This window comes from Cupressus sempervirens, chromosome 5 (assembly GCF_028749045.1).
Source record: "Cupressus sempervirens isolate cs-2001-9-10 chromosome 5, ASM2874904v1, whole genome shotgun sequence".
In the NCBI taxonomy this organism is placed as follows: Eukaryota; Viridiplantae; Streptophyta; class Pinopsida; order Cupressales; family Cupressaceae; genus Cupressus; species Cupressus sempervirens.
The window spans coordinates 213,346,175-213,363,177 of record NC_143122.1 but is presented as its reverse complement, the minus strand read 5'-3'; the positions used below and the strand labels follow the sequence as shown (position 1 = coordinate 213,363,177).

At 36.0% G+C, this 17,003-nt stretch overlaps 1 protein-coding gene across 9 annotated transcripts in view; it reads left to right on the top strand.

Moving 5' to 3' along the window:
• Window positions 1-2,501: 2,501 nt before the first annotated feature.
• Window positions 2,502-17,003, top strand: part of NRPC2 (nuclear RNA polymerase C2) — a 217,515-nt gene continuing 203,013 nt past the window's right edge. The window contains exons 1-3 of one of the 9 annotated variants that reach the window (XM_089829230.1): window positions 2,527-2,650; window positions 4,133-4,195; window positions 4,343-4,417. In XM_089829230.1, the coding sequence (XP_089685356.1) occupies window positions 4,401-4,417 (17 nt within the window). In that variant the 5' untranslated portion in view covers window positions 2,527-2,650; window positions 4,133-4,195; window positions 4,343-4,400. Of the gene's footprint in view, window positions 2,689-4,132; window positions 4,196-4,342; window positions 4,418-17,003 lie in introns of all 9 variants that reach the window. The other 8 variants (XM_089829231.1, XM_089829229.1, XM_089829234.1 and 5 more) reach the window with 8 other exon arrangements.

Sequence of the window (17,003 nt, the reverse complement as noted above, 5' to 3'; positions counted from 1 at the left end):
ATATTTTCATACAAATTCTGCGAACAAATTACATAATCTACCACACTTGCCCCGTTGTATGTGTTGCAAGTGAAAGTGCCTGACTTAGCCCATCTAGCCAAACCATTACAAATTATGAGATCAAATGTGCCACATAGAGTGATCAATTCTTCCCCAAAATGATTGCAGCCTTTAGCATCTTCGGATATTCTTTCCCATTAGTGATTTCTTTCTTCTATGAGCCAAATAGGGTTATCATTTACTTTGGAGCTAAAAATACTTGCTTGCCAATTTGTTGTCCTAGCATTGAAATCTCCAACAAGAAGAACATCCCCATGCTGCGAAAAAATAGCAACATCTTTCTTTAACGCAGCATAGGGATCATTGTGATCTAAGCCACAGTTTTTATAAGTTTTAGATACTTGTGGAGCAAAGTAACATGCTGCAATCCTGATAAGAGTGTTATTTTCCACAATTTTGAGCCATATAAATTGTTTATTAGAATCAGTCTTTTCCAACTGAATGGCACGACCTTCCCTTTCTTTTACTAGAACCATTATACCTCCATGACCTTTACCATTTCCCACTACCTCATTCCACACTGCCATCTTCCAGTAGCCTTCAAACAATGGGGTCTTACATCCCTCATGCTCATGTGTCTCTATGAGACAAATAATGTCTTTGCCTTCCGCAATAGGTCTTAACCCAGGCCCACGTCTCCATGGATAACCTCTGCAATTCCAACAAACTAAACTTAAGGACGCCTGGGTTAAGTTTGATTGCTATTTGTTTTGATGTGAAAGACTCGAAGTTGAGTTATTATCGCTAAGCGTGATTGCTGATCTTGTTGTATCACTGCATGCTAATGTGTTTGTTGTCACACCTTTGTTGCCTTCTTGCTGCCCTTCACTAGAGCGATAGCCAAAATGAGCAATAATTGCTTTTCCCTTGAACATCCAAGCTCTTTTGCCTTCATTTCTAGCGGTTCTGATTTTTTCCATTTCCATTCTTCTTTCTACTTGCTGTCTCATGGTTAAATCCTCCTCTATAACGAAGCGAGAACCCCTCAAGAGCTATTTTTTGTTAAGTAGATTTTGTTTGTCGCTAATGCTGGGCATGACTACCTTGATTGGCCTATTTCTCTCAGCTTGTGGTTTGCCAACCCTCCAAGCTTGACAGATTTGTCCTTGCCACAACAACACATCTTGTAGGAAATCCCTTGTTAAGTCGAGGGTGTGTTCGCCTTCCCCATAATCTTTTATCCCTTTGATAATTACATTGGATGCCCTACGTTGCCTTTCCTTGACCTCTCTGTCTTGTGTGTTCACACGAATCTTTGCCTCTTCTCTTGCCATATCAAGGTGTTTGCTGTTTTTGTCCCAAGTTTTGGTGACTTCTGAAAAACTTCTCCTCTCCTATTCAACCCCTGCCTTTCCCAACGAATTAGTGTGAAGAATCAGTCTCTCCTTATAATGAGATGACTCAATATTTGTTGTGACCTTGTTTGTTTCCAATGTAGCATTCAGGTTTTTCCATTCATCCTTCATGTTCTGCCATTCAAGCTTCTCTGCTAAAAGTGTTTCTTGCAGCGTTGAGATTTGAGCTTTTAAAATGTTGTTATTATCTGCAAGAGTTTTATTTGCTGCAATTAACACCTGCATATTACGATAACTTTCTTGTTCCTTAGCCTCTAGGAGTTCCAACCTCCTCTTGGCCCTCAATAGTTCTTGCACATAAAGATCTGGGCACCAAGCGAGAGGTGTGGTGGTAGGGCTGTAAGTGACAGAATCAACAAAGTTGTTGCTACCATGCAAATGACTGTCACCATCTAAGTGTGGAGGGGGGTACATTTTGACAACATCTTTTTGTTTCTTTTCTGGTTTATGCAATCTCTGCCTGTGCTTCTGCTTTTCATGTGACCCTTTCAAGCGAGCAAGTCTACGTTTTAAAATGCCCTTGAACTGTTTAACGTTGACCCAAATATATTTTCCTATCTTGCTGAGTGATGCCATTTTGACTTGACTTAAATGGTTAGTTTCAAAGTGCACCAGAATTTCTTGACCGTTTTTTACCAATGATATGGTTTGTTTTCCCAATGCTTGCATATCCACCGTTTGTTTTCCCATTGTTTGTGTATCCACAATTTGTTTTTCCATTGATCAAAGGAAAGAAGGACGAAACAAAACTAACAAGAGCAAATATATAAAACAAAAAAGTCAGAAAGTGCACCTTGAAACCCCTGGCTTAAAAGCCTACTCTATCTTGCTGTGGGCTGGGCCCAGTCGTCGTTTTTCCCTTGGAAACGAGCCTGTCTGGAATCTACGCCTGTTTGGTATTGTGTCTGCTGCTTGGTCCCACTGTGATGCTCCGGTGTGATGCCCTGGTCCCTGGTATCTTTCTTCCATTTCAAAAAAGCAAAGCCTCACTTATGCAACAAGAAAACAGGAAAACCTCAATTTGAACAACATAACAACAAGATTTAAAAGCTTATAAAAAACAACAAATGCATAAATAGTTGCCATAGTTCGAACCTAATAAGGGCAAAGTTCAGGTACAACTGCGGCTCCCGTCTGAAACACAGTGCAACTGCATTTCAAGTTTTTTCTTCTTTCCTCTTCCATCATTTCCGCGGCCACCCGAGGAGATTGAAAGAATTCTGAACATCGATCAGGTTCCTTTTGAAAGAATAACAAGTCTCGAAGTAATCGTGTGAATATTTCAATACTTTAATCAATTTCAAATACTTCTTTATATCTTCTGGTATTTTGAATGGATTCTGGTATTTTGAATCCATTCTTTCAATTATTTTCATTATATCTTCATGTATATGCGGTCACAAAAGGTTTTACTCTGTCAAATCCACTTGAAACTCTAAACAAGAACAGTACATAACTCACCCAGGGATCTACGGAACAAAACCAGTTTACTAGTTAACCGCCTACGATACGATTCATTGACTCATCAGCATCAGGAGGACCTAGTGCTAGTTAGGCGTGTCGGAAAGAATCATAGTTTGGGTTGGGTGCTAGTTCGGCTAGGTCCATTTCAATTGCATGAACGGAACCGTGAATGCTGTTTTATTCAATTATAAGCACTTCATAATGCCTCCCGCTGATACGAAGGCTATCATGAAAGCGCCAATGCTTTGAGTTTGAAGTGCTACGTAAGCTTATCCTGCTACAACAGTTTTTAGAATCTTCTTTTGTTATGCCTCTGTTACAGTTTCGAAATTCCTATAGGTAGATTTTATATTTTATATTTTTAACTTTTTAATTCTTCAGTGAAGTGACTTTTGGCTTAAATGACACAACCTAAGAGCATCTTTCTTGTTAAATTTGCCTGGGTCTTGACCCCAGCCCTGTTTGGTTGGATAGGCTGTCCTCAAGAAGTTGTATGCAGTGTTTTATGCAATTTCATATATGTTTCCAAGTATTTTGGGGTTCGAATCCAGGAATGTTACAAAGGATCTAATAAATTTACCACTTTAATTTATTCTGAAGCCATATGCTAATATGAGAATAGGTACAACCCAACTCAAGTGGCACTGAGAGGACGTAGTTGGGCAATGGTCCTTCAGTATAGCCAAATATAAAGTCTTTGTTCCTTTTCGGTTTTACCCTTATTTGTTAGATTTTGCAAGTCTCCACAGCTAGAATTTTTTATTGTCTCGTGGCTCACTGCATTATTTCTTTATCATATGAATATTTTAGGTCTATCGTATAAATTGCTATCCAAGGTTTAAAACGTGTAGGATATACCTGTAATTTTATTTTATTGACTTCAAAATCCATGTGATTTAAGGTTCGGGCCTCCTTGTTCCAAGTCTCATTGCAGCTTAAATTATCTTTTGCCATTTCCTTGTTTCTATTCCATTTGGTAAATTGCCTTAACTTTTTTGAAGCATGTAATTTTCAGCTCTGTTGCCTTGACTAAGGATTTCTCTTTCTTGAAATTCTCCAAGGGCTTGTTGTCAACCTTGGATATGCCAAACCCAATAAGCGTTGCAGTATTTTACAAAAAAAATGAAGAGTTGTCATTTATTATGAGATTTGAATCTGCATCTTTTTTGTGAAATCCTCGATGCCTTTGTCACTTAAGTTCAGCTCAGTCATGAGACAAACTATTTCATTATTTCGCCATATTTTCTGTTTAGGTAAGCTAAACTGAAAGAGGATTTATGATTGTAGCTGAGAATGACCGTACTCCAATGTTTCATGTATGGCTTACTTCAGCTTGCTTATGCAATTTATTTAATTATTATCAACTTGTTGTGTTTCAAAGCTGTGATCTAGAATTACATGTAACATGTATGTAACAGTTTTTTTAAACTTCCATATAAAAATCCTCCTCTGTAATATTGCAGGGAATTGCAGGTTTAGTTTCTTTGAAGGAGTTATTGTCTTTTGGAATTGCAGATTGCAATGGGTCAGCTCAAAGAGTAAGATTTATTGTATTTCTGTCTTTTGCAATGAGTATTCATATGATTTTTAGCTTGGGGCCAAAGAATCGAGCCTTAATAGCTTGTGGTGAAGAGATTTGTGTCAAATATAATGCTTATGAGCAATGCTCTTTTTGATGATTTTAAATGGAGCATCAATAGGGGGTGCTGCACATTTATCCCAGCAATAGAAACAAGTGTATTTACGAATGTTGTAATAGTAACTGATTTCAAACTGTTTATTATATCATTTTACAAAATTTGTACACAACTCTTATAATGCGTTGTAACTTAAATAGTTTCTTCTTCTGTCAACATAAACAAGATGAAAACAGTTGCTATGTATTAATTTTGCACCTTTAGTTTAGCATTGGAGAAAATATAATTTAGTAATTGTCAAGTTTTGAGCTTCTTTCAAGTACAATTGTTCAGATAGTAAATATTCCACAAAAGTGCACTTCAAAAAGTTGATGCAACAACTCTAAGTAGTTATTCCGATAGAAAAGAATCTACAAATCATGTTTTTTAGAGATCCCCTTCTGTTAAGGTCTTTTGTGCATTTTGTTTCAAGCTGAGAGTTGTTATTTATTTAATGCCCATCTGAGCTGGCAAGGGCCTCTCCTCGGAGACATTGGAGGGACCAGGGAAAGCTGCATTTTTTTATAATACACATCTTAGCTGGAATGGCATGGAAGATTTTGATGATGTCCATGAGACCAAACAGTCTAAGGGACTGAAAGATTGTAGCACTAAAGAATTTCCATATTCCTTTTCATTTCCGATTTTTTGTTATGGATCTTAACCAAAAAACCAGCTGTTTGTTTGATCTTATCTTCTTCAAATAAAATATGCGTGTTGTTGCTTTCAAGATGGCATCATAATGAATCCGAATATTGTTATACACTGCACATTCCGAGAGAAAGTGCCATTCCGTTCAATTGCGCCCGTCCTGCAAAACATGCAAGTTCTCTCCCCCCAAGCCTCCTTGGTCTACCCATCTCACATCTGAGATGATTGATCCCGTCCTCAATTGTGCCACTAGCCTTGCCTTTCCTGTAATAGCAGCCCTAAGATACCCTTTCTCACCATGTTCCCCGGTTGGGTTGAATTCTTGAATGTAGTACGCCTTTTCTCTACCACTGTTATTTGTCCACATGGCGCTTTGAAACTTCTCTAAAACAAACTATTTAATATCCGCATTTGTGTTACTCATGTATCTTAATTTTGCATTTATTCAACCATTTGTGTTTTTGCTTCATCCATGTTTTCTTTCTATGGTTAAGAACCTCTTCTTTCACAATTTTTGGTCATTGGTGGTCATGCATGTTTTCAGCCTTCTTCAAGTAACTAACTGAATTATTGCTGAAGCCTCTAATGGAAAAGTCCCGGACTTTGCTGAAAGAATTTATAAGGCACAAAGGTTTTAACTTTGAGATTACTTGTGATTAGATGTTTCTGAATTCTCTCTAGTTGTTTCCATCTACAATTTGACATGCTGTCACCCCAAACTCCGCAGCTATAAAGAACCACCAACGTGACCAACAAACCAAAAAGAGTCTTGTTTTCCCAATCACAAAGTTCCGTTGTCTTGCATCTCGTTTGTAGAGTAAAAACAAAGCTTTCTAGTCTCATTGTATCCTTTTCTCTCTACATGTCTCCCAACTGAGCTTATAATGGAAGTCAATCCCAAGATACTTGTATTCTTTCACAATTTCCAGTTGGCTGTCTTCAAAAAGGAACGTAATATGCTTTTTTCTCTCATCAAAGAGAAAATCATGACTTTGATTTTGGTAATAGTTGCCTACATCCCAACTTCCTGGCAAAAGTGCTCTAAGGCCCCTAAATGATCTCTTAACCCTTGAGCCGTTTTTGATATCAAAATAAGATCATCAATGTACAAAAGAAGCTTCACCACATATCGTACCAAATAAACACCTTCCCCCTTTGTTTTACTTAACCATACTTAACCAAGTTTCTAGTTTATGGATGCATAACCCAAATAAGGTAGGAGATAAAGGACATCCTTGTTTAACACCAATGTCACTAGCAAAACATTCGAACATCCCTTCACTAGCGTTGTAAGGCCCCTAAATGATCTCTTAACCTTTGAACCACTTTTGATATCAAAATAAGATCATCAACGTACAAAAGAAGCTTTACCATATACCCTTCCAAATGCACACCTCCCCATTTATAACCCAAATAAAGTAGGAGATAAAGGACATCCTTGTTTAACACCATTGTCACTAGCAAAATCAGACATTCCTTCACTAGTTCTTATTTTGGCTCTTGCTTTGTCATATATCTGTGCATTGCTGCTCTATACTTGTTTGAAATACCCAATTCTTCCATTTTGTTCCATAGCTTGTCTCTAGGCACTGTGTCAAAGGCTTTCTTGAGGTCTATCAAACAACAATAAGCTTCTTCTCCCTAATTGTCCCATATTTTCTCTATTAAGTCTTGAAGAGTGATGCAATGGTCAATGGTGGAGTGTCTAGGTCTGAACCTTGCTTCTCCTCACCTTCTACCTAGTTGCTGATTCTATGTTCTATCATGCTCCCAAAAAGTTTGCCAAGAAGTGGGTTAACCATAATAGTGCGGTAGTTAGATGGATTATTGATATGCCCATTCTTGAAGAGGGGAATAACCACACTAGTAGTCCAAGCCATTGGGAAACCATCACGAGTAATAGGATTGAAGATTCGTTTTATGTGAGGTGCAAGGATTTCTGCTCCCCATTTTGAATATTCAGCTTGCAACCCATCAATATCTCTAGCTTTACCTCTTCCAATTTCTTTATCCCTAGCTTGATATCATTAACTATGAAGAGTTCCTCCGATGTATTCACTATAGGAGTGTTCTCTTTTTGTGGGCGTTCATAAAGCAGCTTTGCATATTCCAGCCATCGTGCATCTGCGATATTGTTGTTTATTTGTTTTCTACCTGTTGCAGTCTTTTCCAAAACTTTTTGGGATCATGCTTTCCAAGGGATATTAACTTTTCCTTCATTCCCTTAACATACTTCTTTTTTTGTGTGAATCAATTTTGTATACCACTACTTGTTAGCATCCTACCCTTTTATAGATCTCTTTGCTGCCTTACAATCTTCATTGTACCATGCATTTGCTAGGAAAGTTTTTGTAGCCCTCTTTCTACTGCATGATTTTTTACATGTATTTAAAGCGTTGTGAATTAAAAGAAATCAACAAGCTACTATGGACCTGTTCGCATTCCTCATTAACCTTGTCAACCACTAGGAGATTATTTATTTCATGAAATTGCTGCTCAAGCACCACATTGAAGATGTCCTTGTTCTCTTGATTTGAAAGGATTTGAATTTGTTGGCTGCTTTTTTTTGCATGTGAGGATTGTGTTTATCGTGTAGGTTGTTTGAAGGAAAGTCCAGCTTAATATATAGAGGCACATGATCGGAACTCATCTCTATATGCCATTAACTGATGTCAAACTCACACTCTAGCTGTAAGATTTTGTGAACAAATTACACAGTCAACCACACTTTGGCCATTATATGTTTTGCACGTGATACCCTGACTTTGGCCAACCTCTCAACCTGTTGCAAATAATCATACCAAACACACTACACAACCTTAGTAATTCAGTTCCAAAATGTGTCCTTTTCAAAATTGACTGCTGCCCTCTTCCAACCACAGAGGATTATTTTCCCCTTTTTCAGTATCAATCAGCAAAAAAGATTGATTATTAGCTGTCCTATAGCATTCAAATCTCCCACTAACATTATATCACTAGTGGTGTTGAACACTGAAATATCTTTTTTCAATGATGCATACGGATCTTAATTGTCTAGATTCTTCCTCTTAGAGAACTTTTGCAGAGCAAAGTAACATTCAACCAGCCTGAACATTATCTCATTCACTGTAATTTGCAGCCTTTTATACTATTTATTTGGATTCTCAAATTTTAAAACGCCATACCACCTCTCATGATTAAGCACCATAACTCCACCATGTCCTTTACCTGTCTCACTCCCTTTATTCCAAACTGAAAATTTCTTGTAACCTTCAAAATCTGGCACCTTGCAACCCTCATGCTCATGTGTTTCTACAAGGATGATAATATCCCTCCCTCATGCTATGGGCCCCATCCTAGGATCTCTTCTCCATGGATAAAAATGGATGGAGAAGTGGTAGAACGTGTGGAACCGCATATGCACACAAGCAGTCTTGTGGGGCCCCAAATTCCTATTTCTTTTCGAGAAACGTTCGCTAATTTGGGCTTTCCCATTCTTCAGCCAAGCCCATTTACCTTGATTTCTTTCCGTTTTCACCTTTTCCCACTCCTTCCTTTGTTCTTCTTGCCGGGAAAAAGTTAGATCTTCACGTGCCAATTCACAACCTTCTATTCCTAAGAATAATGTTCTTATCTTCTTTTTTCAAGGCAACTCTATTGTGTCTGTCAATCACTCCATCTATCCATTTACCAATCTTGTTTGCTTGTTGAGTACCATCAATCCACTTTAGCTGATCACTAAGAAAGTCCCTCATTAGAGTGTTAGTTCTCTCATTTTCTCCAAAATCTCTCACTCCTTTAACAATGGTATTTGCCACTCTGCTCTGTTTGTCCTGTTCTTTTATTTGTATTTTGATTTGTCCAATAATCCCCTTTTGTTTATTTGCTGATCCATTAACCACTTGGGACCAAAATCTTGCTTCTTCTATCTGTGCCCTTAGCTGAGACTCTTTAACTTCCATATCCGCCAAGGCTGCTTGAATTTCCTTTATTTGTGTTGTGTCCTCTACTTTTGTAATTCTGCCCCTTACTTCCAACTGATCTCCATTGCTCCAGTTCCCGTTGTAAGGATTCTAGTTCTTTCTGTCCTATCTCCATTTTGTCCTGCATGCTTGAAATGTGCTTGTTTAAAGTTTTGTTTTCCCTCTCTATCTTACTTGTGTAGTCTGTTGCTTCATACGCTTTGTTCTCTTCTTTCCAATTCCTCTCGTCTGGATTCGAGCCTCTCTTTTTGTCCATGAGTTCCTCTACGTATAATACTGAAGACCATGTTAGTGGTGTTGAAGTTGGGCTGTAGTAAATTTTAATGTCTTGTTTCTCTTCAGTGCTGTCTGCTTTAGTCGTTGTTCCTGTTTCTCCTTGATATGGAAATGATCCAAAATTCTCACTTGCTTCTGCCTGTTTTTGAATCCTCTCAGTTCCTTTCTCCTCCAGCCCTGTTTGTTCTACATTGGATTGGCCAAACCTGCCCGAGGTTCCATTTACTTGTGGTAAAATCATGCCAAAATGCCTCTTATGTGATTGTTTTAATTTCCAGATCTGTCTGCGTCTTAAAATTGCTTTGTACTGTTTTGCATTTACCAATATCAATATTTTGTCTATATTACCTGCCTTTTTTTGAAGAAAATCTAGCATGACAACTTGCCAAACTCCGGCTAAACTTTCTGTGTTAACCATAGGTAGGGGTGTTGTATGTCTTCTTTTTCGCTTGCTTATAGCCTTCTTACAGCCCTCCTGATATAGAGTGTTCAGCATTGGACCCAATAGCTGAAGATTAGTGTTGGAACCAGTACCTCCCATAATGCTTGGTTGCAAGAAAAGTTTATTCCCTACTGCAAGTTGAGAATCTTCTAGTTTGCGTTTATAGCGGACCACTGCTAACCTTTTCTGCGACTCGCCGTGAATGAGCCCCATGGGGTGAAGTGCCAGATATATTTTAAGTCCAAAACAGTTTTGAGTTTGAGCTCGATGTGGTTTGTGTGTACCCAATATTGTTCTATTTTGCAACAGATATGTTTTATTTTATTGAAGTGACAGTGCATGTAAATGCATCAAGTGTACTAAAATAGAAAAACGGAAGGGAATATTATCTGACAAATCTGTTGGAAATGAAGACCTTGTGCTCCCTGTGGATCCGGTAGGATGTGGAGATGGGTCCCTGGCGCCTCTGTTCCAATGCTTGCAGATAATTAAAAAAGGTCCTTTAACTGTTTGCTGCCATGTCTGCAACCTAGTTCACCCCCGTTGCTGCAGCCTCTCTGCTGCACACTCCATTGAAAGAATATGAAAAACAGATGCTGCAGCCTCTCCGCTACCTCTGCTGCCTCTCCACTACCTCTGCTGCACTCTCTGCTAAGGAATCTTTGTCACCTCAGTAATGCAGATGAAACTTGCTAATGGAAGCTACTACAATGTCATTAAAGTCAAGTTGCAAACCCTATTTATGAGGACTTCTTTCCTCTCATCTTCAGGGACTTGAGGCTTTTTAAACAAGAGTTAGCATTGCTTATTAAACCTAATGTTAAATTCCATTATTTTTGAAAAGATAGTGCATCATTGCATCTTGGAGTCTAGTCTCAGTTTTTAATTTTTTAAGGGTTTTAGGGAGTGACGATCCTTGAAAACCTGGTGTCAATTGATGTCTTTTTCTCCTATTCCACAAAGTAATACATTTCACTTCAGAAAAAAAATTAAACCTCTACAAATATAACCAGACACACTATAAAGGCACAAGATTTCCTTGTCATGGAAATGACACACCTTAGGAATACCCACATTGTGCATGAGAGTCACAAAGTGAGTATAACAACAGGAATAGAATAGGCACCTAACAGCTGAAGACAGAGGGAGTATTGATAATAAAGCATTCAACATTCTCCTTTTCCTTGGATTGGATATGTTCATGGTTATCTTCATCTAGAACTTGATTCATTGATTTGACATATCATTCTTATTCTTATCTGATGACATACTTGTTTTATCAAACTGTCTATGCTCTAGGTGAGCTTATTCTGTTCTGTTGTAAACCTAACCTGGGGATTGTGTCTTTCTAGCAACATAATAATCCAGTAGGAAGGACTGCCAATTGTAGTTACTGTAGTGTATACATGATCTTCCCAGCCATTTTTAATAGAAGTATGCCTTGAATATATATATATATATATATATATATATATATATATAGAATCAAATAATAGACAACTTGACAGTAAATAATAGCGTTTATTTGCTGGTAAATGTCTAATCTGAAGTTTCAATATTAATTTAAACTATTACTATGTTCTTGGGAGCATTGATACAGACCAACATGATAAATCAACATGATATGAGGATGCAGCAAATTATCAAATTATCAATCATAAAGCACCAAAATATCTTATATTTGTAGCATGGTGTAACATTTCATACCTGCTGCAGAAGCATCAAATCGGGACATTAAACAGCAGCTGGTAAAGTTGGCTTTCCATTGTTAGGTGCAAGTCTCTAAATACAGCTTTGGGGCCAATAAGCTCCTCCAACACATGGAAAACTCCTTCAAATCTTCGGGATCAGTGCATCAATCGTAACCAACCAATAATAATCATGCAAAAAGTCAGAAATCAGACCAGACTTTCACTATAGCAAACTAGGTGCTGTTTAGCAGGGGCCAAAAGATTCACAACTGTTTTTTCTGTCACCCTAATTGTCCAGCATCATTTGTTTTTGGTTCCACCAATCATGGAACCTATGTCAGCGGATACTGCAACTTGAGACCTTTCCTGCAATCCCTGTGTGATGTCCTCACTCTGATCTAATAAATAATTTTATTGATTGCAAAGCGAAGATTTAATAAAATAAATAATATTTAAAAAACAAATAATAATATGTAATTAAATGACAAAGTCTGTAAAGAGACTAAATTGTAATTATATAATTTTAAGTCTGTTAAGGATGTACATGAGTGAGCTTGAAGATCATCCTTAAACCAAACTATAGAGAGATGTAATTACTTCATTCCAATTTGACATTGAAATTAGTATAACGAGATGATATCAATAAAAGAGGCAAGAACATTTAATGAGCTATGCTGGAGACTAACAAGTCAGACATGAGACTCTATAAGTTTGATTCTTCATCATATGCATTAACCATTTCTGCAAGACCAATGCTTGACCTTTCAAATATCACGCAGTAGGTAAAATAACCATCGATGGGATACTATATGGAGGCAAGATATATTACAATACTGTTTAGGGTTTAGTCGACAGTAATAATGGAAGACACATCATGTTTCCAATGGCGAACCATCATATACAATTATCAACTATAGGTTATGATTGGTATCTTTAAGTGAAATGGAAGATTGATCATTCTGTGAAACAACATGAATTGCCTATGACACAATGATATTAAGGTACACTTCATGCGATTGAATCTGGTATCAAAGGATACACTGTCGATTACAAACATTGATAATATTAATGAAGAAACAGAATAATAAACTATCTTCAATGAGAGAAGAGGGATGCATTATGCAGCGATTAATATTAACTGAGATGATACGATTAGTTATGAAGAAAGACAATCATGAAAGGATGGGATGTGTATTGACTAAGTAACTTGTGCACAATCTAAAAGGACAGTTCCAATCACTCATTCATGCATGCAATGCGATGTAACGCCCCGCTAAGGGATCAAAAAGAATTAACCTAAAATTTTTCTAAGTTTGCTAAACATTTTTTTTTTTAGTAAGAATGTATAACATACACATCAAACACATAGTAGCGGAAGTAATAACATGTAATCATCAACAAACATACATAACAGGTTACATTCCTTAAGGATCCCAAGACGTTGAGTCATATTTAAATTTAATTAATTCTAAGTCTAACAACTACCACATCCGCATGAAAGAATAATAAGAAGTCCAATGTCCATATAATATACATTTGTTCCAAATGCCTCTTGGCAAATTAATTCGGAATGCTCAATCATCCACTGTACATGTCACAGGGTATGAAAGGCTTAAAAGAATATACATATGTAAAAATAGATATACATCATCCTCAAATCCATATATACAAGGTACAGTAAAATAAATGAAATCATCCACCATACATGATACATCCATACATCCATAATGATAAAACATTCATCATAAAATCTAACCATACATCATAATGATCTAGGAACATAGTGAAGGTAAATGCCAACCAAGAAAGCTCCAGCCACGACGACTACGGGCGAATCTCAATGGTAAGAGTAAAAGCACTACCACCCGACCGCGTGGAACCTAAATGGTCCACTCCCACCGCACTAAGGAGATAGTCTCAAGTCCCAAATAGGATATCAAAACACAAAACACAAGTACTCTCTAAGTTTGGAAAATCCTAAAAGAGTATACTAACTCAAAGGTTCCAACATAGATAGACATCTAGACCCAGAGGCACACAAGACACGTAGGGAACCTACTATGCAAGCGGGAAAGTGTCATCACATGAATCACATTGGAAGTTACCCGAGCAATCCCTCAGGAATCTTGGGTCCCCAGTAATCCTGCGGCCACTAGTACCCTCTCATACCGACAAGGCATACTATGGATTGCAAGGTCGCAACCAAGCGTTCTCTCTACCCCATCCTAGTTTGTACTAGCACTCAAGGCATGGGAGAGAACATACAGTTATCTTATTAGGTTCATTTAAGTCAGTATTTAGGTGAGATTTTTCACTTATTAAAACAAACAACTTACAATGAGTCATCCCCAGAGCCACTTCGGGTCTCCCGTCCCTCATTGCAAGCCACTTCCTGACACTACACATAGATAACCTACCCTAGGCTCATGAAATCACAAAACACAAAATCACCTCAGTCCTATACAAGCGACTGGAAAGCATCAAAAGATAAACTGCAATAGTCACATCAGTTCTCCACGAGAAATTGGAAAGCATCAAATAATAATCATAATGATCACAACAGTTCTCTATCAGCAATTGAAGGCATCAATGATAAGTCACAATATCCATCAGTTCTTAGCAAGCAATCGGAAAAACTATCCCAAAATAAATCACAATGCTGATTGAAGACTCCAAAATGGTCAAGTCAAAACATGTCACAACATAACATCATCAAAACAATCACTTAAAATACCTCAGCTTCGCACAAGGAAACTGAAAAAAACAACCAGTAAATACATCCATCATAGAGCATATTGACACATCACTATGGTTGGGTTTAGAAAGATCGAGAACAAATACTCAAAATGCCACAATCACATAACGCCCAAGCCTCTGGTAACGTCCCAAACCGGTGAAACTAAGACAACCCAAAACCCCAAATCATAGACAACAGAATAGTCACATAGAAACAGAATCATCACACAGTTGGGTATGAATATATTGTTGAGTTAATGTAAGGTTTTAAGTTCCAGTTTTATGTATATCTCAAGTGATAAGTTTTCGCAATTACCCCTTACAATTAACCCATTTCTATATTCAAATAATTGTACAATTACCCTATAAATAATCTAAGGATAATCCTTTAATTTATTAAGTTATAAGAATAGCCATTAATGATTTTAAATAAAATAATTACATTTTTATTTTATTTTATTAAAATCAATAATTTTTCTTTAACATCAAAAAGTAAGTCCTTATTAATAACTATCGATTATTAATAAATATTATTTAAATTATATTCAATAAATTTATTAATATTATATTACATTCATAATTAATGTATCAAATTTTAAAATATTAAAATAATTTAATAATTGCATTATTAATAATTAATAACATAAATTTGATTTAATTAAACTTTATTAAAAATTTAAAATGCAATTTATAATATTAAAATTACACCACAATAAAAAAAAAGCGAATTTAAAAAGAACATATACTAAAGTCTTTTAAAAAATAAAAATAAAATATTAAAGCAATATCAAATCGCCAGTTGTGATAAACTCTGCAGCGCACGGCTGCTGTCACAGTCGGCCTGCGTCAGCAGGTACGACTGCCAACAGTAGCGTGCCTGGCACCATTAAATAAAGGGGGGGGTAGGGGGTGGTTTAACCGCTCCTCCCTAAATAATTTTTTTTTAATAATCAAAATATGATATGCACGGTTTTCTATTTTATAATTAGATCTAATTATGTTATAAAAAAAATTATAATTATATAAAAATTATTTAAATAACCTCTTTTTTTTCTTCTTTTATATATATATATATATATATATTTATTTTATTTTTTTTAAATTTGGTTCCCACATTACTCTGATAGAGGAAATAATAACAACCTTCCAGATTTTTAATTTAGAACTTCATCTTTAAATTCAACCCCTTCCTGATTAAATCTTAATTTCTTAAATCTAGAAAAAACGAGGTTTTCTGATAACTCTATTATTCTTCACGTATACAGAAATTATTAACAAGCAATTAATAATTCACAATATTGAAATATATAAACTTTCATCATAGAGAATTCGGATTTTACAATCCACAGACACGAAGAAGACAGGGAAGGATAACTACGAAATTAATCAACGATCAAAGCACAAGACCCTACCTGATCCTGATGCTAATATGAAAACCCTGAAAAGCTGTGAGAGAATTCGCTCTTCTTCAATAACTTTCTTAGAATTCTCCTTCTAAAATTCGCTGCCAAAAGATGTCTCCTAAAATCCTTGTCTCAAAAATTCACGGTCCAAATTCGTGTCCCTCAAAAATGAACCCCAAAGTTGTGATAAGGAGTTTTCTCCTCAAATCGGGGCACTAATTGTGCGTTCACCCGAGAGGACTCCTTGCTCAACTGAGTTAACTCTAAAATAACTTGTATTAATCTTTGCTTTATCTTTTTAATGCACGTTAAATAAATTATTAAATAACTTTATTTAATATTCCACTTGACTTCTATTTTTAATCTTTATTAGTTTTAAACCCATGCGCACTTTATGAAATTAAAACAACATTATAATTTCCACTTATTTTATCTTTTAATTTATTTCTTTTATTTTCAACTCAAGCTCACATCATGTGATCTAGAAACTTTAATAATTTAATATCTTTCAACTTTTAATTTATTTTAGAAACTTAATTGATAAAATATTTAATTAATTTAAATAACAATAATATTTAGCATTTATTTAAAAATGAACTCTAAATATATTATTATTAAATTAAATAAATATTATCATGTTCTAAATTTATCCTTAAACTTTTATCTCCAAATTTTAATTCTTTTTATTTAATTAATTGCTCAATTAATTAAATAGTAAAAATTATCATATTGATTTTCCATTAAATTAAATCATTAATTAATCTTTTTAGTTAGACTTAATTAATAGAAAAATACATCAAGGACTCATAAAGCAACATACGAAAACCCATCATAGAAAAACACATACTAAAGCAACAAAGGGTTATAATCACGAAATTACATCATTTGATGCATTCGGAGGGTACTTAACTCAGATACTTGTCCTAATTATCAATTAGGACAATTGGCTAAAGGGTTTAGGATTTGGACTTAAAAGTTTATCTCCCCTCTCTTACCATTGAGATAATGCGATAGGGTACGCTCATCCTGGCAATTCAGGGAAGTCGATACCCGGTACCTGCAACCTGCATAAAATTCACGCATGTACAAACACAATATTCTATGCTAAACAGACAATGGCAGGAAGTGGTGCATCGTGTAGATCTCGACTAGCAGGTGACTACGACTCCCTTCCTTAACCACATCAGAAACACCATACATAAAGAAAACAAACACGCACACCATACACATGCAGTATGGGGTAAGTAATCATAAGAAAGCACATGTGATACTAAACCATCTAACTAA